Source organism: Dermacentor albipictus, chromosome 9 (assembly GCF_038994185.2).
Source record: "Dermacentor albipictus isolate Rhodes 1998 colony chromosome 9, USDA_Dalb.pri_finalv2, whole genome shotgun sequence".
NCBI classification, from domain to species: Eukaryota; Metazoa; Arthropoda; class Arachnida; order Ixodida; family Ixodidae; genus Dermacentor; species Dermacentor albipictus.
Window position 1 is genome coordinate 114,764,646 of NC_091829.1, and position 24,130 is coordinate 114,788,775.

Consider the following 24,130-nt stretch of genomic DNA (forward strand, 5'->3'; position numbering starts at 1 on the left):
AACTTGCGCCCAGCTGTCCTTCGTTCCATGCATAACGATATCACGTCCGGGCACCTTGACTTTGCACGCACGCTACACCGACTTAGACAAAGCTTTTTCTGGCCCAAGCTCTGGAAAACAACGAAGCAGTACATCGCCAGCTGTACTGTTTGCCAGCGCCACAAGCAAACAACGACGGCCCCAGCAGGCTATTTACCACCAGTTAGGCCACCGACGTTACCTTTTGAAAAAGTCGGCATCGACTTGCTTGGCCCGCTCCCAAAGACGTCAGCTGGCTACCGCTGGGTTATTGTATGCGTATATTATCTTACTCGCTACACAGAAACGGCGGCACTTCGATCTGCCACTGCAGCAGATGTCTCTTCATTTTTGTTGCATCACGTCATACTCCGTCACGGTGCTCCCCGGGTTGTCATCAGTGACCGTGGACGGCAATTCACCGCCGACGTTGTTGAAGAACTTTTACGGCCTTGTGGTTCTGCATATCGTCATTCCACTCCTTACCACCCGCAAACCAATGGCCTCACAGAGCGGACGAATCGAACCCTTACCAACATGTTATCAATGTATGTCGCTGCTGACCACAAGAATTGGGACGCCGTCTTACCTTTTGTAACGTACGCGTACAATAGTGCCAAGCACGAAGTTACTGGATATGCGCCGTTCTTTGTGCTGCATGCGCACGCGCTCCCCAGAGCTTTCTAGACCTTATTCTACCTTTATCGTGCCAAGAAGATCCTTCCATCGCCCAAACTCTGTGTCGTGCTGAGGAAGCACGTCGACTGGCGCATCTTAGGACGTTGTCCTCACAAGGCCATAGCAAGATTTGCTATGATGCGCGACATATCCCCGTCAGCTTTACTCCCGGTGATTATGTTTGGTTGTGGACACCTGTTCGCAAAAAGGGATTGTACCGCAAGTTTCACGCCACTTACACCGGACCATTCGTTATACTCAGCCGCTTGAGTGATGTCAACTATGTCGTCGCCAACGTGACGGCAAGTAATCGGCGTTCACGTGCGACGCAAGTTATTCACGTGGCCAGACTCGAGCAGTACGATCACCGGTCCCTTTATCTCGCTCAGCGAGCTTCGTCTGCCCCCGGGGAAAATGTCGCAGCACTGCGCGACTTAAGCAGAGAAAGAAGAAGTAGAGTGTGCGCGCGTGACCTCGGGGTACTATGAGCCGGCTGGGCCTGGCCTGTAGCTTCCATCTCGGACCTCGTTTCACCCTGTAAATAAACATCATTCGTACCAATACAAACAAATTGCTGCACATGCAGCGCCAAGTTAGACAAGGCTAAATACTTACGTGACATAGGACAGCGTGACCGAAAACAGTGAGAAACAGACGACTGCCCACACGAGCACGATTGCGGAACTATGCAAAGCACGGTTTCACACGGAAGCCTTGGCCACAGCTCAGCTGCTCTCCAAGTTAAAATGATACAAACGAAACGCTGCACACGCAGTGGGAATTAAGACGGCAAAGCACAATACTTGCTTGACAACGAACCGCGCCACCGAAAACAATGAGAAACACACGACTGCCCAAACGAAGACAATTGTGGAACTATGCACGGCTTTCCCACGGTAGCCACTGCGGCAGCCACGGCAGCCTTCGCCACACGCTTGGCCACGTGACCGATGTCATGACGGTATCGTATCGCCACCTTGCGTAAGATTGGATTGTCTTGATGGGCTGTTGAAGCGCCGCGCTGTGAGCGCTTGGTGTGCGCATCGGCATGTCGTGCGCGTTGTGCGTCTCTGTGCATCGACTGTGAATCACGCCGCGCGGGCCCAGACGCCGCCCTCTCTTACGTTGTTCTTGCACGCGCTGGTTCGCCAGATCGACAGCCACTTTGTCTCAAACCAGAGCAGTGAGCTGGCCGTTCCGGTTGTGCATTCCGTAGGCCTTTCATTTCGTACACCGTCACTGCCGCATCACTGTGGTTACACGATCGGTGCGTCTCACCATGCGTGATCACACCAAGCTGTGCGCCCAAGCGCGCCGAGCCCATACCATTGAGTCCCATGAATATTAAAGCGCATAGCTTACTGTCTCCGGCTATTTATATGGTTGGTAAAAGGTCAGTGGTCGGTCGTAAGTTGATGTGAAAGGAAAGCGTTCGTTCCTTCTTTTGCTCTCTCACCAACTGTATTTCACCCGCTCTCTCTCGTTCTTTCACTCGCTCGCTCGTTCGGGCTATTCGCTTGCACTCACATTCATCGACGGTAGTTTCTGCACATTGTTTTTGTGTACATTGCGCTAACAGTAGAATTCAATCAACTCTTTCTTAAGAGCACCGTTCCTATAAGAACAGATGTACTGATGCATTCCTTCGGTGCCATCAAATGTGAATATCGCTCTTTAACTCGTTCCTTTTATTCATGCGTAATATAGGAAAAAAACCTTATAACTACACCGCATGATAATGCCTACAAAATGGAACAGGAAAAAGATTAACATGTCATCTGTAAAATACTTCTATTTTGTGTAAGAAACTGCGAGTCCAAAACGCATAAAAAGTAAACAAATCAATTAGGTCGGGCACAGCGCTCAATGTATAGTAGCTCTTTGAATTTTGCTGCGCATCCTTCAGTGCCTGCGTGCGATGGCAAGTGTTTCCATTCTACGATATTGCGCAGTATGAATTAATTTGTAAAGCAATGAGATTGACATATCGGTCGATTCACATTTGCACTAATTGTCATGGCAAAAAAATTACTGCAGGGCACTGAAAGAAATCGTCTCAAAGAAATGAATGTTGATAAAGTTTATGAAAAAGCCAAAGCTATTGAAGTAAACGATGCGCTCTCACATTCACCACTAACAACAGCATGGTCTACTGACTGGCAGCGCTCCTCCGAAGTCGACGTGGAGCCGTTGTCCGCGTCACAAAGACCGGTTTCAATGCTACTGCAGTCACGCACCATTGCTTCGTGGCCAGTTGCGGTGTCAACTTCGTCTGCAATTGTTTGTCTCTTCTGACGTAAGGTCAACACCACAAAAGGCTTCTTTTTCCAAGCCGAACTCATGCTAATGCATGATGAACATAACAGCAATTAACACGAGTGCCGCTTGATCAATGGAGAATTCTCCCGCCAAGAACGGCGCCTTCGAAAACCCAGCACGCTAACTGAGCAGATATGGCCAGACTTATGAAAATGTTTTCGAAACGTATTCACCCCTCGTTTTTAAGCTATCCTGTTTGCGACGTTTCCAGTGCGTCGAGTTTGGTCAAAAATATGTTTGAGACTTTGTGTGCTACCTAGGTAGTGGCAGAAAGGTTGTTCCACATCCGCCGCCATGGTTTGTGAGTGGTGGCACTGCCTAGCACTCCCTGGGTTCAACTAGGAAAACATAAATACCCAAGAAAGTGGATGGTGAAATGGCGCCGTGGTAGCCCAATTGGTAGAGCATCGCATTCGAGATGCTAAGGTTGTGGGATCATTGCCCACCTGCGGCAAGTTGTTTTTTCATCCACTTTCACTTCCATTAATTTATCGTTTCTTTATTTCATTTATTAAGCAGAAGTAATTCCCCTACGTTGTCCTTGGTGTCAGGGTTTGTTGGTTTCTGATACTATGGCTAATAAAAATCGGGCCCCTCAGTTAACCCCCTTTCTTCTCGAGATACATAACGAGGGTCTCGAATCCGGCAACACTGATGCCATCAGGTAGCACGTGTGTGTTTATTGGACGGTTGCCTTCACCCAACAAGATCACGTTCTCGTGACGCCTGCGGCAGAAAGGATGTGCCACATCCGCCGCCAAGGTCTGTGAGTGGTGGCGCTGGCTAACACTCACAGGGTTCTACTAGGAAAACAAAAAAATACCCAAGAAGGGGGATGGGGAAACGGCGCCGCGTTAGCCGAATTCCTAGCGCATTACACGCGAAAGGCGAAGGTTGTGGGATCGTTCCCCACCTGCGGTACAATGTACAGATTGACTACATTGCTTTCTAAAGGAACCAAAACTAAACATATTAAGTTTCGGGAACCTTTACTCAGCCAACGCGGCCCACATGCGAAAACATACTTTGGTATCCCTGACGTCATACTGACGTCCCCGCGTTCGGGTTTCGGTGCGAAATTCAAGTACTGATAATTCGACCTTCATTTTCTCATCTAATAATGAATCTATTATTTTGAAGTGACTGCCTGCAGGGTTCCCAAACAATGCTTTATTAGACTAAACTGTTTTTTTGTTTGCTTTAGTGTCCCTTTAACACATCACGTGTAACTTGGAACGCCATTCTAGATAATGCATCTACATCCATCAACCCGCTGCCTGCCCGGTGGATAAACTCAAGATCATATTCCTGCAGTTCGTTTATCCAGTGCGCCAGCTTTCCTTTTCGCTCCGACTTACTGAAGAGATAGGTCAGAGCATGATGGTCCGTATTTAGTTTGGGTTTTCTGTCGTCTTTGTACGATCTAAAGTATCGCTCTGCCATGAGGACGGTAAGGGCTGCTTTCTCCGTCCTAGAGTGGTTGAGCTAAGAAGTGTTAAAAGTGTACAAATAGTACCTTACGAGTTGAAGTTGTCAATGTAGTGGATAACTGCAGTCCCCGTGATACAGCAGTGCCCTTTACCACAATGGCATGCACCTCTGTTCATCTAGAACGGCAGACAGAAGTCAGGTAGAGCTAGTACTGGGTCAGACGAGATGCGGCGCATCAATTCTTGATAGACTACTTCACAATCATCGTACCAAATAAAAGGAACGTCCTTCTTTGTGAGCTCGATCAGGCACTTGGCTCGGCCAGGTATCTTTGCAAAATCCTTAATGAAAGTCCTGAAGTGGCCTGCTAGTCCAAGCAACACTCGCGGTGAATGATGGCCATGCAGTTTCGCAAGTGGGGAAATTCGATGTACAGACTCTGGCACTTTTGGTCGTACCGTCGAACACTCTGCAGAGAAAAATGACCTTGTACAGAAAAAAACTCTTCTTTTTATTTATCTGCAGATCGGCATCGCTGAGCGCTTGTAAGACCTTCGCCAGGCGTTCGATGTGCTCCTGCTCAGACCTCGAATACAGAATGATGTAAACAATGTAAACATTGCAAAAATTCCGATATATGGCTTAAGAACACTGTTCATCATCTTCTGAAACCATGCGGATGAGTTCTTCCAGCCAAAAGGTCGCGTGTAATATTTGTATATGTCGAATGGTGTCAGTAAGGCGGACAACTTTTTAGTCGCCTCTGACAGTGGCATTTGCCAGAAGCCTTTGCACACGTTCAGGCGAGAAAAGATCTTATTGTCCCTGGTTTCATTTATTATTTCGTCGATAAGTGGCACTGCAAATGGAAATAAATTAGTCTGTATGTTAGCCTACCTACAGACGAAATGTGCCATCGCATTTTGAAGCAATGGCGATCGGAGAAACGCAGGCAGTTGTTGATTGGCGAATTACGCCGTCGTCGGAAATATTCTGTATTTCATCCTTCAAGCAATGTTTCTTCTCTCGTGACCTACTGCAGGCCTTGCGTTACCCTATAGTCTTGTTGCGAAGTTCAAGCGGTACTTCAAACGTTGATGTGGCCTTCGGATAGCCCCCGACGCATATTAGCTATGTATACAGCTGCATAACGTCAGCCACTGTAGTGGGCTGACGTTATGCTTGATGTTATCCGTTGATGTTCCGCAAGGGAAAGCGGGCACATTTGGCAGTTATACCGAGTAGTGACATTCCCATCCCAGTAGAGGTAAAATCGTAGCCATTGCATGTTTGGGCCAGCCAAGAGGAACTGTTTTTTTACTCCATTGAGTAGGAGAGCGTAAGCTAAGGTGCTTTTACCTTTGCACGTAATCAACACTTCCACCCACTCATTATACGTCTGTTTTCTGCCGTCGTAACCATACACCGCCAGAGGACACTCTTCCACGTTGATTAGGTCCGAAGTTCCCCTTTGCAACTGTTATTGAAGCTACACTATCTGCTAAAGTCTTCAGGTCTCTCCCATTTCCTTGCACAGAAATGTGCACAAGCTTGGCACAATCGGCAAGGAAGGTGGTGCCGCGAAACGAAAGAGGGTGACCTCCCAATGTCAACTTGCTTACCTCTTTACACTGCAGTCTGTGATCTTCATTGCATGAAGTACTGCAGCCGTTAGAAGCACTCTCTTGACGCTGCCGAGTGCACAAATCTCTCATATTTTAAGCAAGTCGTCAACAGTATGCGGCGTTCGTAGTGGACACACTGCTACATTCTCTTCGGCGGTCCTAGTACAATCGAAGGTACGAGTGACGAATCCGATAACATGGAGTCAGCACCAAGTATCAGCCTTCTCTTTTAAAAAAAAAACGTTCTACCACAGTGCCGTACTTATATTTGAAGGCTATAGCACTGTCCCAGCTCTGAAGCTTACGCTCGCTGAGAGATGCCAAAAACTGTCTCTGCAGTCAGCCCGCGGCCGTTACGCTCTTTCCGTGTTTATGAAGTCATACCAGGTTTTCGCTAACCCTCGGAGGTACAAGCGCTTATTCGTAGCCTTGTCATGGTCTTGTAACCAACTATTTTGGTCACACCCGTACTCGTAGATCCTCAGCCAGGCTTGAGCGTTTGCAGGACATGAGCCGTCATAAACATCCCGTTTTACCGTTTCCAACGGCGGCCTCCTAGAATGCTTAGGACGTTTTTTGTCACGAGCTCTAGCACTTTTTGCTAATGTCTCGCTGCACGAGTTCCATTATATCACATCATGGTGGTCGTACAGGGTTACGGTATACCACCAATAGCAAAAGGTCGTCTTCGTGAGCGTTCTGAACAAGTGATCAGTGCTCACCCGTAACAGTGAACCACCCTCCCTGGAAAAAGCTTGCCACGCTCGCGTGCCTGCCGACGTCGTACCCGCAGATTTCGATAACGTCTGAGCACGTGGTTCTCTTTAAATGAAGCGGATGAGGTGCACAACACAGGTTCCTATCCTGTCCTTGACTACGCCAAATGTGTAATAAAATTGAGATCAGTCAGTATGACAAGTTAGCCATTCTTGTTTGTTGTCATTTTTACCCCTTCTCTCTCCACCTTCCTCTTCTTCTTCTACCTCATAAAATTATTACTACTATTAAAATTATTATTGTTATTATTATTGTCGTCGTCGTCGTCATCGTCGTCGTTGTTGTTGTTGTTCTTGTTGTTGTTGTTGTTTGCAGCCCTTATGCAGGCGACATATGCAAGTGAAATTAGGAGGCTACAAATAGTCCCCTAGCCTATGTGGGCGAACCAGGTTTCACTACTTCAATCACTGTCAAGCATTTTAGCTAACGGATCTCGGTCTTTCGTGAATGAAACTTCTTTCTATTGTACTGTTACCTACGATTACAACGACTCCGGTTCACTCAATATTTGCCCTGGTCCTTATTTCACCAATACCCCAAAGGCCGCTAAACTCAGGTGCGCAGCAATCCTCCTCGCAGTGCAAGCCAATAGGTGTGTGACCCTTGCCACGCGTTTGCGAAGTGCATGAAATAAAATACAGCGCTCCTCATCGAATGTAGTCCGAGAGCACCGTATCACTGAGTAACTTTTGAAGCCTAAAATGTTAGCTTTACTCGGGCTCTAGGAAAACTTCGTACCACTCCTGTTTCTTAAACGAAAGAGAGCTACGTGGAAGCACGTATGCGAAGCAGGTGGGAAAGAAAATTCTTAATTCTCTGTGTATGCGTTCCTTTTATAAGCAATCTAAGCGCAGCCCTAGAACCGCAGCCTACTTCACCAATGAGAGCAAAAAACTTGGTAACCATTCCACTCTGTGAAGATGGAATGGCATCGAAAGCTGACGGCAGTCAAAACTCAAACGAAAAGCAAAGTGCTTCCCCTGCGCTGTGAGTCTGCCTGAATATAGTGCAATGTCAGGCCGACCCGCGTGTGGAGGTGAAGCCGTCGTTAAGCCCTTCGCATAGGTGGGCCCATCCCGAAGATACCGAAGGGCATGTTACAGGTGCCGAGACCACAAGGACATGTACCATTGATCTTGGATCCTTTCTGCACTATCACCAGCATCGGCCCACTTGACGATTTTGTCTGTTGACGGACGCCGAAAAAACTACAGAAGGTTAGTCATATACAGCTTTCTCTGTAAAATCAAGTACCATTATTGTCAATGCAAACAAATGAAGGGGAAACGGTGAAGGGGAACGAACCTGATTGCTGGCTGGAAATCCAGTTCCTCTCTCTCCTGCCACATCCGGCGCCTTCTCCCGCAGCAGACATAGGGCCAGAGGGCGGCGACAGCATAGAAGGGTATTGGTGTTTTTGTATAAGTCCTGTCACCACCGGCTGCTATGAGAAGAAACGAAAGACCCAGAGCAAGCTAGTCCCTTTAATATCGTGTGCTTCAGATCTCCTAATCTTCTCGCTCATCAAGAGTAACAATTGTTTAAAAGCGAATGAAGCGATTCCTTCTTGCTCGTGACCGCCCACTTGGAGGTAGGTTGCAGGATTTTATTAAGCGCGATTAACTGATCTTTGCCAGAATGGTATCTGGCTTGAAAACACATGCTTGTGTAGTATACGAGAAGCGGTCCGCCAGCAAACGTGAGCACTGGTATCACTAAATGTGTGAAAGAACTATGTTTCGCTGATATGGGTGGCAGTTAGAATGTCTCTGGTATGGTCAAGGTTACTTTTTTTCTTTTTTTATTGCGGTAGTCAAAGCGCGATCGTACCGCACCCTGCGCTTTTATGATTCCAGACCCGGCGGCTTCCGGTGGTACTGGCGCATCGCATGTTTGACGCTCTGCACAAGAGGGAATTGCTTCTCGGAGCAGATGCCGCGGAAGTCGTCCTTGTCCACTTGTACCAACATCACGCAGAAGTCCGGGTACTTGCGCAGAGCTAGCTGCACCTGCGATAAGCATTGTTTGTCAGTGTATTCGGGGGCACCGATTGGTACACTGTAGTCGCTGCCAACCTAAGAAGGTTATATGTACGCTATTCAACTCAAACGCAATATACATTGAAGCACCAGCCGAATAGGTATGGTTATTTTGGTGAGGTCAAGCAGTTTTGCATGTTAAAAACGACAGCTCTCTCCATACAGATCTGATTCACAGATTTTAGGGCGAAACCTGAACGTCATGGCATATTTTGCGGGTGACCCAGATATGAGTTCACTGCCAAACGTAATATTTTAGCTTGGAATAACGAACTTTTATTTTGCAACTGCCCTGCATTTACATTGCAAGAGCCTGGTCGTTAGGTTGGGAGCCTACTTTACATGGGTCGGCTCTCTTTTAGAGGTGAAGGGAAGGTCCAGTGCGTTTTAGTTGGTCAGTTCTTTCTGAATGCTATAGGGCGTCGGCTATTATAGTCGGCGACATCACACCATACCGTGGCATATTTCTGCTTGCCGGATCGAGTAAGCGTGTCAAGGTGTCAAATATCAACTACCCGAAACTGTCGACAAAGCAAAATTTTACAAATAAGCACAGCGACAGCACGCTAACTGTAGAGGAAGGCGCATGAATAGGCAAAAACGTTCGCCCATCGTAGAGTAGCACGAAGCCTTATGGGTCTTCCGAGTCCTTACTGCGACCTTACGTTGCGATCTCTCAGCCTCTTGGTAAACGCAGATGCCAAAGTGACCACAAAGAAAGGCGTTGGTCAGGGGTTGAATACACCGACCTAGGCGAGTTTTCCATGAGCTTCGCGACTATCTTTCCGAGAATCCGTTATATAACATCGTCCTGCACTCCTGTGGATGACAATTTTTGCCTTTCATAAGACTACGACATTGTAACGTTGTCAATGGTTCACTTGGCCCTCATTTCTAAAGACACTGCTGCTATGAATAATTTGTTTCTTCACTTTGTGAAGTCTTTTTTGTTATTTTACTGCGAAGCTTCAAAGCGCTGCTCCACAATGGCTTTTGTGCAGCGATGGTGAATGCTGGTGGCGGTGGGACCCGACGGTCACGTGTGGTAGTATCTGTAGTGATCTGTAGCAGCGTCAATCAAAGATCAGCCAGCAACGCAGCTTGCGTCGGAGCCCCGAATAATCCGTTTGGTCTCCCCGGTCATAGGGGCCATGGAATAGGTGAGAACGAGCAAGTAGACGCCGGCATTGGGGATACGTTATCAGAGTACCTAACAACGCAGCCATTGCACGCCTGCCTTGATCGTACACGCTTTAACCATGCCGGCGCCGGATGGACCTATCACAGTGGTCACTGATTCTCAGACCGCCTGCAGGACTTTGGCACAAGGGAGGGTGACACCCTACACACACCGCATCCTTACATCATTAGACCCCTCAGCGTTACACAGGGTGCGTATCGTCTGGACACCTGGACACGCCTCTCTCCATGGTAATGAACGCGCTAATGCGGTAGCCCGAGAGCTCGCTAACCGGGCGCCATTGGAAGAGCTGTCCAACCCAGACGACGCACCGACAGAGCCACTGAACTACACTGAAACTCTACAATATTACAGAGATACCAGGAGCCACTACCCTCCACCACATAATTCCCTCAATCGAGAAGATGCCGTCGCGTGGCGACAGCTGCAAACTAATTCATTTCCCTGCCTCTTTTATCTTCACCTCTTCCACCCCACACAATATCCCTCATACTGCCCCTATTGTGGAGCAAAGCCCACAGTATACCATTGCACCTGGGAGTGCCCACACCCTCCGGGCTACTCCCCTATTCCTTCACCTTCCCCTTCCTCCTGGGAGACTGCGCTGACCAGCTCAGACCCGCAAGAGCAGCGACGGCTGATCCGGCGGGCACGCGGAGTGGCGCGAGCCAATGGGGCCCTGAACTAAGGGCTCCACCCTGCGAGGAAGTCGCCCAAACTCATGATAAATAAATGTTTTCTCTCTCTCTCTCTCTTGGTCGGTACACTCGGCATAGCATACCGAAATATGTATCAGGCAGGGAAGCGTTTGCGAAGTGTTGGGTATACTTCGGGCTGCAACAATACAGAGGCCTTCCGAGGCGTTTCATAACTATCTTGCAAAGCTTCGCTATCTCTAATGTATGATATAAAGTATTCTTTTATAATTTGTCGCTTATAGATGGGTAGCGTGCTAACAGTTCAGTGCGATTCTGCAATTACTTGCTGCAATAAGGCTGCATTCTGTGTTTTTTGCTATTGCTATCATTTACAAGTCATTCAGCGGTGCAGTTGCTCTGAGGAGGATGCATAGAATTTTCTGAAATGGAAGCCACCTACACGCGCCTACGGGAAATAGTAAAGCTTCCTCGAGCCAACCGCCGGCCGTCTTGCCAGGGGCAAAAAAAAAAGCGCCAACAGTAGCTTGCTGCAGTAACAGCAGTGGATTGGAAGAGGAGCCCGTGTTCATTCCCACCAGCCAATATTATGTTGGGAGATTCTGAAGAGCGAAATGCGCCATTTGAAAACCTTGCAAATTTGTCCCTAGTTGGGCAGAATCGAACAGACTTCCCTACAGGGTTCTCAAGAACAGCAGACTGGTACCCCAGCAAGCTGTGCCATATGCGCACTGGCAATGCACCGCTTTCCTATGAACGCCTTTCACGCCAGCGCTTTAGCGAGCTGCGCCATGAATTGGCCGGGCATGTGCCGCGTTTCGAGGAACCTCACGCCAACTTAAGCCACTGAGTCTGTGACCAGCATGGAGGAAGGAAACTGAGGAGAGGCCCTACCCCCTCCGCGCGCTAGGAAAAAAGTGTGGAGGAAGTGACGTAACACGTTCTCCTCTTTTTTGCTGATTTTTTATTTCTTTGTTATAGAGGCCACGTCTTTCCGGCCACAATGGCGACTTTGTTTTGGTTCTGTGCGCTCACACGTGTTGCTGCGTAGGTTTCGTACCGTGGCAAAGGTGCCGTGCGGGCAGGTTTGCGTTGGTCTCCGCGTTTTTTTGCGCTGCGTTATCTGGTATGTGCTCTCCCGGATGTTGCTGTGGCCAGGTGTGACCAGGAAGAACTAAAATACGTGAAGTGAACGCGCATGCAGCGCTGTACGCAGTGTACCGCGCCACGGCAGTGGCTACGGATGAAGGAATATCTGCGGGAAATTTTGCCCTTTTTCGCGGAGCAATGCTAACGTGCTAGCGTTTGTTTAATATTGCTGCGGAGCGAGCAGGTCCGAGCAGCACGGTTGCGCGCAGCGCGGCGTGGTTTCGCGAGAAATGTGGTGCTTCTTATGTAGAAGACGACTGGTAGTGTTTTAGGTGGCTGACATGAACGACATCACGGGCAGTCTGGATGGTGCGAGTAGTCCCGGAGAGATCTTGTAGCTTACGTCGGTTACCTCAGGGAGGACACGGTAAGAACCGAAGTAATGAGACATTACTTTTTCCGAGAGGCCGACGTGGCAGGCGGGAGACTGTAGAAGGACAAGATCCCCGAACGTATTGTCGGTGTCATGGTGACGCATGTGATAAAAGCGTTTCTGCTTTCCAAGAAACACAAAGGCGAAGGTGAGCAACTTGATGTGCATCTTCGACTCGGTCGATGATGACCCGGATATATTCAGACACTCGAGGGGTAGGCAGTATTATATCAAAAGGCAATACGGGATCCCGGCCGTACAACAAATAAAATGGCAAGTAACCTGCACTCTCGTGGCGTGATGAATTGTAGGCGAATATGACAAATTATGAAAGAAGCCTGCGACTACGCGCACAGTGCTTCGAGCGGCCAGTTGGGCGGTAATTTTGCGTGTATTCGCGGGCTTCGTTCACGCTCGGAAAAGTACTTTTATGTAGCATCTATTGAGCAACAGAAAGCTGTATCGGGAGTTTTTCATGTTGCCATATAATTTTCTAATTGACACTTTTCATCTCATTATAATAATTCAGAAGTTGATTAGTTAGCTAGGGCTAATAATGTAAGTAGGCGTAATGAAAGAAATATTCTGAGTATCTCCAAGCGACGGCAAACAACATTTCCAATATCTCCAAGCGACGGCAAACAACGCAACGCGCGCGCGCGCGCGCGTTACGTCACGTCGGCGAAAACGACTCCTCGATAGTCGGGCGCACCGGCGCAGCTAACGTAACCGGCGGCTTCCAACGCGCCCCGACGGGCCCGGCGCCGATATGGCACCTGAGCCATTCGCGCGTCGAAGTCGGCGGAACTCTCGCACCACAATGCATTGCGCGCGAAGAAAAAGGCGCCAACACAACTCCGCAGACGGCTTTTGCGGACGGCGCGCGACTTGGCGAACCTTCTGCGCATGCTCCGAAGATAGCAGCCTACGGCACGCGCGTAACGTCGGACTATAAACGGGCCTTTAAAAGGCTCGTTAATCTCCGGAGCATGCGCAAAAGGTTCGCCAAGTCGCGCGCCGTCCGCAAAAGCCGTCTGCGGAGTTGTGTTGGCGCCTTTTTCTCCGCGCGCAATGCATTGTGGTGCGAGAGTTCCGCCGACTTCGACGCGCGAATGGCTCCGGAGCCATATCGGCGCCGGGCCCGTCGGGGCGTGTTGGAAGCCGCCGGTTACGTTAGCTGCGCCGGTGCGCCCGACTATTGGCCTCGAGCTCCGCCACTGGAAAAGCTGGCGCCACCGTCGGCGTGACGTGCTAGGAGGGATCACGTGGACATAGCGGCCGCGTCGGCTGCTTCGGGAGCGCCGAAGCGAGCTGAAAACGAGGTTAAATTCTCTCGTACGCTGCGGTCCTCATTAAGGGGCGAAATTTTCGCGCTTCGAGTGTATCCTTTACAACGCTTGAAAGCACTACAATAGGTAGTGGCTGCCTTTGAAGGCGCGCGACATAGTAGGCTACTGCTCAGTGCCGCAGGGCCGAACGCACGTAACAGAGGCCGGTGTCAGCCTTATTCACACGTAGCCGCAGGACAAGAAGCTGGGTGAAGCTTGGCTCGCGAAACATAAAACCGGCAAACAGTCATCGGCTACAACTCGGGTATGCAGCAAGCACAGACGCGAGGAAGATTTCTGCTACGGCGCCCGGTCTGCGATGTTCTGAAAACGTGCACTGAGACGCTCGCCCGACTAATGTCATGTCGGTTTGGTCTATGAACTTGTCGATGCTATAGATACTGGCAAGTTGAGTGGAGTGGAAAGGCAGCGGTAAGAAGGACATTAAAAAAAAGCCTGGCATATGGTCATGTTTGTGTTATGAAATAATGCATGCACTGGATTACAAAAAAAGAGCAGCAGGAAATTGCAAGCTGAGAACACCGATAAACATACAGTGCGACGCAACTCGAGAAATAATATTGAAAGGTCAAAGAATTTAGAAGAAAAAAAAAGATTGAATCGTCGCGACGGCACATCACAGTCCCCTCCCCGTAGGCGTCGAAGTCTCTACAATGAAATTATCTTTGAACAGCTCTGATAGCACCCACGCAACAATGGTTGCTTGTATTCTGTCAAATGCTCATATTCTGCGGCCTAAAGCTCATGGCGCGGTGCGAAAACGCGCGCGCGGAGAAAGCGAAACAGTGCGCGGACAAGCATCCAGACCTGCCGGTCGCTGGGAATCTGCGCGATCGCTGCATTGAGGCTTCGTTCTATTACGCTCCATTTAGTTATACAAACACTATAAGAACATATTTCACACAGCTTCCTCTCAGCGTTTAACAACCTTTCACGCAAGAAGCTCGTTCGGGAGACTACATCGCGGCGACCGCGCGCAGTGGCGTTCACGGTACGTATTCGGTAAAGAGATAGCGTCTGTAAACGATTGTGTGCTTTCAGTTTGCCCAATTAAGGTTATTATTTAGACAGTAAAAAACTTCTCTCGTTTCGAAAGTACTTACAGAAATGTCCGGGAGAGCTCGCGCGTGCTGTTTTCAGTGAGCGCTGACAGCAAAACCTATGAGGAGCGCGCCACGTGATCCCTCATACTACGCCAGCGAGGCGCTTCCGCTAGATGGCGACTCCGTAACTCCTCGCCGCCAATAGAGATGTCGTTTTCGCCGACGTGACGTAGCGGGCGCGCGCGCGCGTGCGTTACGTCGGACTATAAACGGCCCTTTAAAGGCCCGTTTATAGTCCGACGTTATCGGCGCGCGGGTGTGCGTCGTTCGCGGTCAGTCACGCTACGTCGGTTGCGCTGCGCCAGCCGAGATGCCATCCCCTCTATACTTCAACGCGCGCTCCGTAGGCTGCTATCTTCGGAGCATGCGCAGAAGGTTTGCCAAGTCGCGCGCCGTCCGCAAAAGCCGTCTGCGGAGTTGTGTTGGCGCCTTTTTCTTCGTGCGCAATGCATTGTGGGTCGACGCAGTCGGCGGCGCCGGCGCGCGAATGGAGCAGGAGCCAAATTTGCGCCGGGCCCGTCGAGGCGCGCTGGCAGCCGCCGGTTACGTCGGCGCTGCAGTGCGTCGGACTGTAGAAGGAGTTGTTTTCGCCAACGTAACGTAGCGTGCGCGTGCGCGCGCGCACGCGTTACGTCGGACTATAAACGGCCCTTTAGTCTTCGTGCCGCCGCGTTCGCCATCTCGTTGTGGTTTGCGTTGCCGCGATACGACACATCGCTGCCCATGTGGGCCGGAAACCACTTTATCACAACACACCGACTTTCACTCGCGAGATCGACCACACGCAACACGCGCGCGGCTTCACCACACACCCTTGCTCTGGCGTAATTTTTCACTGCCGTCCTAGAATCACAGAGCACAGTCGTGCACACGGGGTCGGCGATGGCCAGGGCAATGGCCACCTCCTCGGCTTGATGCGCCCCTCGAGTCCGCACACTCGCCGCTGTTCTCGTTGCACCGGACGATGCCCCGACGACTGCAGCGGCGAATGCTTTTCTGTCATGTGGATACTATGCCGCGTCCCATGTGGACCGGCCACAAACACGGCACCCTTGTCTTTGGCAGGGAGATCGATGAGCGCCTTGGCCCTCGCAGCCCGCCGCTCTCTGTGGAACTCAGGGTTCACGTTTCTTGGCACCGGACATACCCGTAGCCGTCTACTAATTGCGTCTGGCACAGGCACTTCTGTATTTTCGGGTCCCCTTGCTTTTGGTGCGAGGCCTAGGTCACACAGCACTTGTCTGGCCGTTCTTGTTTCCGATAGCCGCGCGAGCTGAGCGGTCCTCTGCGACTCGGCGATTTCCTCCAGGGTGTTATGCACTCCCAGGGCCAGGAGCTTGTCGGTGCTTGTGCAGTATGGGCAAGATTGCGTGCGTGCCAATGCATAGCCCACGGCGAACCACGCGCCAGCTCGCAACCAATGCCAATGCGCGGCGCAGCGTGCGCACTGCTTGCGAGCTGGCGCGTGGTGCGCCATAGCATGCGCGCGCGCGACAAGAAAAAAAGACGCGCGCGTACGGGTAAAAACAAAAAAAAATGTAAACGGCGGGTGTAGCATGGGGCAAAGTGGAAAGGGAGCGGAGCAGGTTGGCATAATAAAAACAAAAAAAAACGTTTGAGAGAGGAGACGCCGCGCGGCTGCTCTTCCTCTCGCCATAACAACGTTAACAATCGTGTGTGCCGCCACTTTGCTTCTGCGTCGCCCTGCGGTTAGTGCCGTAACTGTAGGGAACCTTGCCGCTAGCGTCGAAATAGCGTCTGCTCGAAAACAGCCAATGCCAGCTATGCGGAGATTCACCCCTGTGCTTCGGCTGCGTGTGGTCACGTGGTCTGCTTTGTGGGCACAGTCTAAGCGGGGTGATGATTCGTAGCTTGGCGTGCGCCGTCTTCTCGCCACTCAGTTTGCGCTGAAGCGAGAGACAGCGCGAAAATCACTGCGCTCGCTGCTGCTGCCGCGAGTCCTCACGGCAGCGTTTTGACAGCTAGCGTCCCTGGTCCGAGAGTGTAATGTGTACACATTTGCCTGTGCGTACTGGTACCATGCTTGTTAATTGAGCTAGTGTGAGCAAGGAGGCGTTCTAGCCCGACGGCTGCTGCGTATGGCCCGGCCGCGCGCGCCCTGTCTTGAATACGATCTCCGATGCGGCAGTCTAGGTGCAGCCGATAGCTTCGTACGCGCTATAGTAACCATACGCTTGCGCGCCACCTGCGTTCACAAAGTGAAACATCACTGTCTCTTTTTGCTTTGCTGTTTTCGCGTCTGTCCCTCGGCGATGTGCCTCGCAAGCCTACAGTAGGGTGCCGCGATGCGCGCGCACCGAGGCACCCTAGCCTCCGGGATCGGTGACGGTCACTCCGAATGTTCGTCTTAACAGAAGAGCACGTCTGAAGCGGTTCGTCTTAAGGCCTTCCCATGTTGTCGCTATGTGCGAGAATTTACTGTACAAAAGTTCACTGTACCTAAATAAATAAATAAACTTTGACGAATACCGGCTTTCTTAAAACATGAGACTGAGTATATCGGCACTAAAAGAATGTACATTGGCAATAGCTCTTAACGCGCCCTTTTACAACGTTCGTAATTTCCTCGCAGTGGCGGACGCGGTTGTTCCCTACACTAAGTACCAGTATATTGTGTGCGATTCAAAGAGAGCCAAATGTATCAGCCACTGTGCTTTCTAAGACAGTGTGTTTAGAAATCTTTGACATACCTACCTTCCGGGATGGTGTTCCTGTCATATTTTGATGTGTGGATCCCGTAACATAAATTCCTTAAAAGCAATCTCCAGCGTTTTGAGTTCATCAGCTACATCGATACTGTTGTTGTGGAAAGTGAGTGTCTGGTTGGCTATGTACGGCATGTTTTTTGCTATGTATAAGACTGCTTTCATATTTCCTTTGTTTGTCGAAAGAATGTTCTTCAAAGACAATGCTTGTAGTTTTTAATACTACGTTTGCTTTGCCTATGAGGTTGTTAGCTACAGTTGCTAAAATATACAAAATTGTATCGTCGGTGAACATGACGTACTCTACTTCACTCTTTATCTGCACTAAATCATTAACATAAATAATAAATAACAAAAGGCCCTAACATGCTACAATGATGTACGCCATGTCCATTGGGCTTGTAACCCGATTTTTAATTACCGATTGCAACATATTGAACGCACTCGCTGATATAGCTTGTTCTCAGATCAAGTGCCCTACTTCTTACTGCATATCTAGAAACCGCTTACATTACTGTCACGTGATTTATTCTCTTGAAGCCCTCAAATAAACCTACTTAAATTCCTCTCTTATTTCATATGTTCCATATCAATTTCATTTCTTGTTTAAAATTATTTGTTTCTGTCATAATATTTCCAGCTCTGTTAAGGATTGTGGCCTGAAGCCAAAATGCATTTTGGTGATAACATGGCATCGTTCAATGAAACTGCAAATGCACACAAAATTATTTCCTCAAGGCGCTTAGAAAAAATGGGTAAGAGTGAGACAGCTACGTATTATGACGTGTTTGGAGCCTCCTTTATGCACAAGTTTTGCCTTCTTCATTTCCAGTGGGAACACTTGCTAAAGACAGTTGATACTTCAGTTCATACTTCAGTTGTTGCAGAGCTAATTTGGGGGCTAACTTAGACAATAGGTTTCACTTTAAGAGGAAACGGGTCTTCACCTCTGGTTATCTTCATTTGTGTAAAATTAGACACAACATCGGCATTACTATAGGAAGGAAGACATACGCTATTAAGGTGGTTACTCATAACACGCGAACCTGAATCGTGCGCGCTAGTCACCAGCGATACGAAGTATTCAATGATTTTATCAGCAAGTTCAGCCACTACAAGTACTACCTCCGATAATTACTCTCAGAAATACCGGGGCAAAAGCAGGCCAGCAAGGATATTACTTTGCTCAACAGCAGCTTTTGATCGGTGATGCCACTAAACATGTTAATGGGGCATTTGGCTCTGGTTGTTCGAAATGAAGCATTTAATTTGTAGCGAAAAGGCTTGAATTTTGTGAACTACTCTGGATCCCGACTTTGTAAAAATGCTTGGTTCATGTTATTTTTCTTATGTGGTTATTCTGATGAGCTCTTTGGGATACGAGGTTTGAGGCCTTTGTTCGGTTTTTGTATTGTTTTGCATGGGAAACAAATTTCGCACGATGCAAATTTCTGCAGGAAGAAGGTAAACGCCAGCTAAACTGGATGCCATTATGTATTCTTATTGCATTTCAAAAATTCTTGAAAGCTATCGGGTTATTAAGTCGTGTCACATGTTTACCTGGGTTAGCAGAAAGATTGAGAGCACTATAGCATATGTGGAGGTAGACAGGAATGTGATCCCTTCCTGTACTACGCAATTCGCGCCGCGCATACATGCAAATCAAGGTACACAAAGTTTGGTGACACCTGACAGCAGATGTAACTATTGATAATGTTCCAGAAACTTCCGATACACGCTGGCGCGTCCTTCGCTGAGCGATAACATTTGTTGGACGGTGAAACGTGGTCACCCGATGAAAGATAAACAAGTACACATGTGAGCATGCTTAAATAGTACGCATAAATAGTACTGCGAGCTTTCTATCACTGAAGGTGGGGGGGGGGGATGGTCGCACTTAGGGTTCAAAACCAAATTATAAAGCAAACAGTGGTTTCACCTTTGCAGCGATGGTCTTCTCAGTGTCGTAGCCGACCCACGTTCTGCCGCTGTGCGCGTAGAAGCCGATGGCGGACTGGATGTATTTCACCTCGTTCCATTGCCGCCTGCAGATCTACGAGTACACAAAATTACAATGGCATTAACGTACACCGCCGTTCATACTTTTGAAGAGACTCCGTGAGGACTCAACAACCTTCAAGAATAGCGGCTAAGAGTAAAGTGTTGCAGGGTTCACGAAACAAGCTACACCTTAAAGTGGTCCTAAACCATCCCTTGGGCTTGGTCAGAAAACACAATCCGCGGATAGCATGCACTGCTGGGAACATTTCGGCCAAATTTTGCAGCCGTCTGCGGCTCGTGCAGCTCGCAAGTGGAGCGCGAACACCTTCCTCGTGGAGGCTCTCATTTCAACAGAACCCTTATCCTCACTATTCTCCGGCTCCTACGTTTGCTCATATAGCAGATTCCCGTACGCGGCTGCTATTGGAAAATAGCTGACATCACTCAAGAAGGGCGTTTGTATCAGTGTGCTTCTTCTTACTGGTGCCTTGCATGTTTATTTCTGCAGCTTATTAAACTGGCTGACGTAGGGCAAAATCTGCGTTTCCGATTTCTATAAGAATTACGCATTTCAGGTAGTCCGACTGTCCTACTACCGCCGAATATTGTCTTCTAACGCTCGGCCGCGCTTAACAATGAAGCTTGGCCACACTGATCATGGGTGTCGTAACCATCGCGTAGGATTTTGACCGTTGTTACCGCCAAAATTCGCAATCTGGATGTGGCTACTGTCCGTCAGTGAAGCTGGTGCAGGACAAAGTTAGTCCGCACCATGTGGCACGGCAAGACTGGGACTCATGAGCACGCACTCAAACCCAGTCGTATACAAACTGACCCACTACAGTTACATGTAGCTATGCGTCTGCACAGTAGCGTAGATACGGCGGCCAATGCGGAATGCCCCGGCGAGTGAGTTTACTCGCTCACTGCGACTTGCTTAAAAACACAGCATGTTCCGATCGGTATCTGTGGGTGACGTGACTTAAGGCCCAACCATACAGAAGCAAATTCAAAGAGAGCGGGCACTCCCATAGAGGCCTGCGGCCTAATTGACTCTTGCGCCACAAGCTGCTGATGTCAACAACTGAACTTAAGATCCAGTTTAGGTTTTGGGGGCGCACAGTTCGAATGTTAGCTGGTACGTGCTACGCCGGTCGCGGGGATCAGCACGACATTTTTTTTTTCGATAGCAATTATACAGACACTAAAAGGGAACTTTGGCCGTCGTCGTCACCGTGATGTTCTGTATGCATTTAGGTTTATGCATGCTATATATCATGCCATGCTATATGACATGCGGTACACGCCGGTTGTTTTGTCACACCATTCTATCACGAAAGTTGGTCACACCAGGTCTTACCTTCTTGGCAAAATTATACCTCAGAAGGTTGAGAATGGCGGTCCACAAGCAAATGTCATGAGACAAAACACGGACAGCGCATGACGTTATTTTAAATGTTGTCAGACTTATATTTTCGAAGTGCGCGCAACAATAACAGAGCTCAAACCTGAAAATGGGATAATTTTATTGGCGCGCTTGTGCACAACCTCCGGTATCGGCCCACCAAACAGGTTTGAACTGTACACGATACGGAAAAGTAGTGATAAAGTAGCTAGAAAGAAGTTAACTTTTGTTAATAGACATTGATGAGATTTGCGGATGGCAGGATTCAAACAGAGGACCCTGGCACAACAGCTCGTTTTTACTTAGTAAGCTTACGTTTACTTCAATTCATACTGTCACTATTGCTACGTGTCTTACATTTCTTCTAGTATTCTAACATAATAGGGAAAAAACAGGAGGGCGACCATAATGGGGTTGTCTAAGAATTCTTAAACGTTCCGACTTCCACACGGAAGTCTTGTTGACTGAGCTGAGAGGCACAAAACCTTCAGCTTAAATCCGCGTCAATAGTCGATTCAGGCATCTTGCGTATGTTTTCGAGAGATTACCATCGTTTCGATTAAGCGTGTGCGGTTGTTTGGATAGACAAAGGTTCCAAATACTGTCGCTTCGACCAGTTGTTCTTGGGCGTGAGTGAAGCTTGGCTTCAGTTGAAATCGTGTTGCTTGGATAGTGCATGTTCAGCGAGTGCACTGGGAGCAACTTCTTTTTCTTTTGCACATCGTTCTTGTGCTCCTTTAAGCGTCGCTAAATATTGCCACTTTCGCCAATAAAGCTATAATTACAGACCGCACACAGTATCTTATATACAAGGCCAGGGAACCTTTCTTTTTTTCTAATTGGTCCTTAACGGTGACAAGCTCGTGAAGTAACTTGCGGCTGGGAACATGGGAGACTTGCACGTTATATTCACGCAGGACACGTGCCAAATCTTCGCTGATGCCGGGAACATATGGAGTGGCGGCACGACGTTGGCCGGAGGCATCACCTGACTCCCTAGGGAGTAGGGAGCGACGTTCTTTGTTCGGAAGCAGCAATAAATATCTTCTGGTAGCTGCATGCACCGAGCTCGCGTCAAATAAATGTCAAATTGGAAACCAAGTCTTCTGGCCTGCTACAAATTATTTGTGTTCTCTGTATTAATGAAAATGCCATGGACCGCTTGTAGCACACAAGTTTTACAGAAGTGAAGTGAAGATACCGCCCTGTGAGCGTGTCCTTCCTGTGAACATTGAAAGATTAGCGCTCTCTGACCCTTTCTACCACCACGCCTAGAAAAGGTAGCCGTCCATAATCCACATCTTCAATAGTGAAATTTATGGCTTTCGCAATGCTATTTAGGCGCCCCGTTAAGGCAGCCAGGGCGTCTTTTTTTTTGCCATGTGTCTCTCCTTGAAAGATATGCACACGTGACTTATGGGTGCAGCTTTCGGGCTTGTAAGAGGGACTCCTTTGCGCTGGACACAACATGTCGTACGAGCGGCCATCAGACGTACTGGACGAGGCTGCCAATGCAGCTCTAGTGGTAGGTCAGTGGCAGGAGTGCACTGTAGACAATCCCTATCCGGCTGGTATAAGATTAGTGAAGCATGCGTGTGCAATATGTACCAACTTATACATGACATCCTTCCCGACCCGGATGGTTCAAGAACTAGTGACATACTGCAAAACTTGTCTTCCACTCGACGAAGCAATGGTGTCTTGATCATTGTCATGAGCGGACCTGTTGCTGCTCCTGAAAGGGTCGAGTTCCCAGATGTCTTATGAAGTCGTTCTGAAACACTTGAACTCGGGCAATAAATCGACAGCATCATCCCTGCCGCACAGTTGCGACATAGTCCCATTGTGCGCTTGTGCCCAAGGACAGGAAGTTGTTGCCGACGTAAACAGCTTCAAGGATCACTCGTCAAGCGATGAGTCAGACTATCGAAGCAGTGGTTGCAGCTCACCGAGCGATACTTCGTCAAACTCATCTTATACTTCCTGTCATACCACCAACACTTATTCTTCCTTTAAAATTGCGGTACCCCCATCAGCATCTCACATAGTTCATGTGTGTATATTCTGCTTGGTGTATAACTGATTTAAAGTAATTAGAGTTTTTTTTTTTATTTCCACAGTTGCGAGTGTGGAACTTCGAACAGCCGACAGGTCCTGGGAGCTTATACGACCATCCGTTTCTGCGCGTGACTGTGCCGATGGGGCTGGAGTTGGAGCAGCGGACTCTGCTCTCTTGTTGTCCCTCTCTGCTCGTTAGTGTTTATTCGTGCGTAGGAACCATGTTTCGTAAGGAACACCTAGGGTTCCTTAACATCCACCTAAACGTAAGTACACGGGTGTTTTCGCATTCCAATATGTAACTTCTTACATAGGCAAAACATTTTTGTTTTAGCAGGAAGGAATGCAATAATTGTAAGGCATTGTCTGTCAACTTCATTTCACATTAGTTTTTTATGCTCGTGTCAGCTAACGGATGGCGTGAACAGTAGGCCGTGATGTATTTTCTTTTTCCAGCTTTCGCTGAGTGTTCCCTCTTGTTGCATTAGTTTCCCTATGGCCGAGCGCAAACATTCGACCATATCTGACGAACAGGTCGTCTGCTTCCCGAGTGGCACGCCCTCCTGGTGCGGCGAAGCTCATGGTCGAAGCTCGTTACGTGAGGAATCCATTTGACGTGAGTCCAGAGTGTGGCATCCATAACTTAGGCGATGTGCGCGCTGTCGACGTACTCGCACGAGCGAACGTGGACATGAAATTTGTTCCACCCTCTGAAATTGTGCGATTGCTGTAGAGACAAGTGCGAAAGGAAACGTGTTACTCACGACACTCGGTGCGAAAATAGCCGCGCGTAGCTATCTAGTACAATGGGCCTCTTCGAATATATATGCCTGACAGCACCTCACTGCTTGCAGCTGCTAATCCGCATTCAATTTTCTCGAACAGCTTCGGAAGTTATGCCTGGCTCCGCCCACCAGTCCGAGAGCGGCTAGAATCGAGTTCGTTTTTCGCTGACCAGAAGTCGCGGACAGTCCGTGGACGCCCGGATCTTTTGTCAGCAGATGTTTGCTTGGACATGCACAAGCACCTAGCAGACTACTGCTGTCTTTTAAAAAAATGCGCGTGGCGTGTTGCGATGCCACGTTGTGAAAGATCCCATTTGCTTCTGCATACTTTGCGCGTTCCAGACGGCAAATATTGTGCATTCAGCTATTTCTTCCGTTACATGGGTGCCTTGTGTGCCATCATGTGAGTTTTTCACGAGCGGTCCAATTGCTGCATC

The 24,130-nt window shown here is 48.9% G+C and overlaps 1 protein-coding gene across 1 annotated transcript in view; it reads right to left on the reverse strand.

Moving 5' to 3' along the window:
• Window positions 1-8,504: 8,504 nt before the first annotated feature.
• LOC135913555 (acidic mammalian chitinase-like) overlaps window positions 8,505-24,130 on the reverse strand; it is a 53,303-nt gene continuing 37,677 nt past the window's right edge. The window contains exons 13-14 of the mRNA XM_065446069.2: window positions 19,384-19,497; window positions 8,505-8,857 (exon numbers count right to left, since the gene is read on the reverse strand). Coding sequence (XP_065302141.2) covers window positions 8,693-8,857; window positions 19,384-19,497 — 279 coding nt within the window. The 3' untranslated portion in view covers window positions 8,505-8,692. The remainder of the gene's footprint in view (window positions 8,858-19,383; window positions 19,498-24,130) is intronic.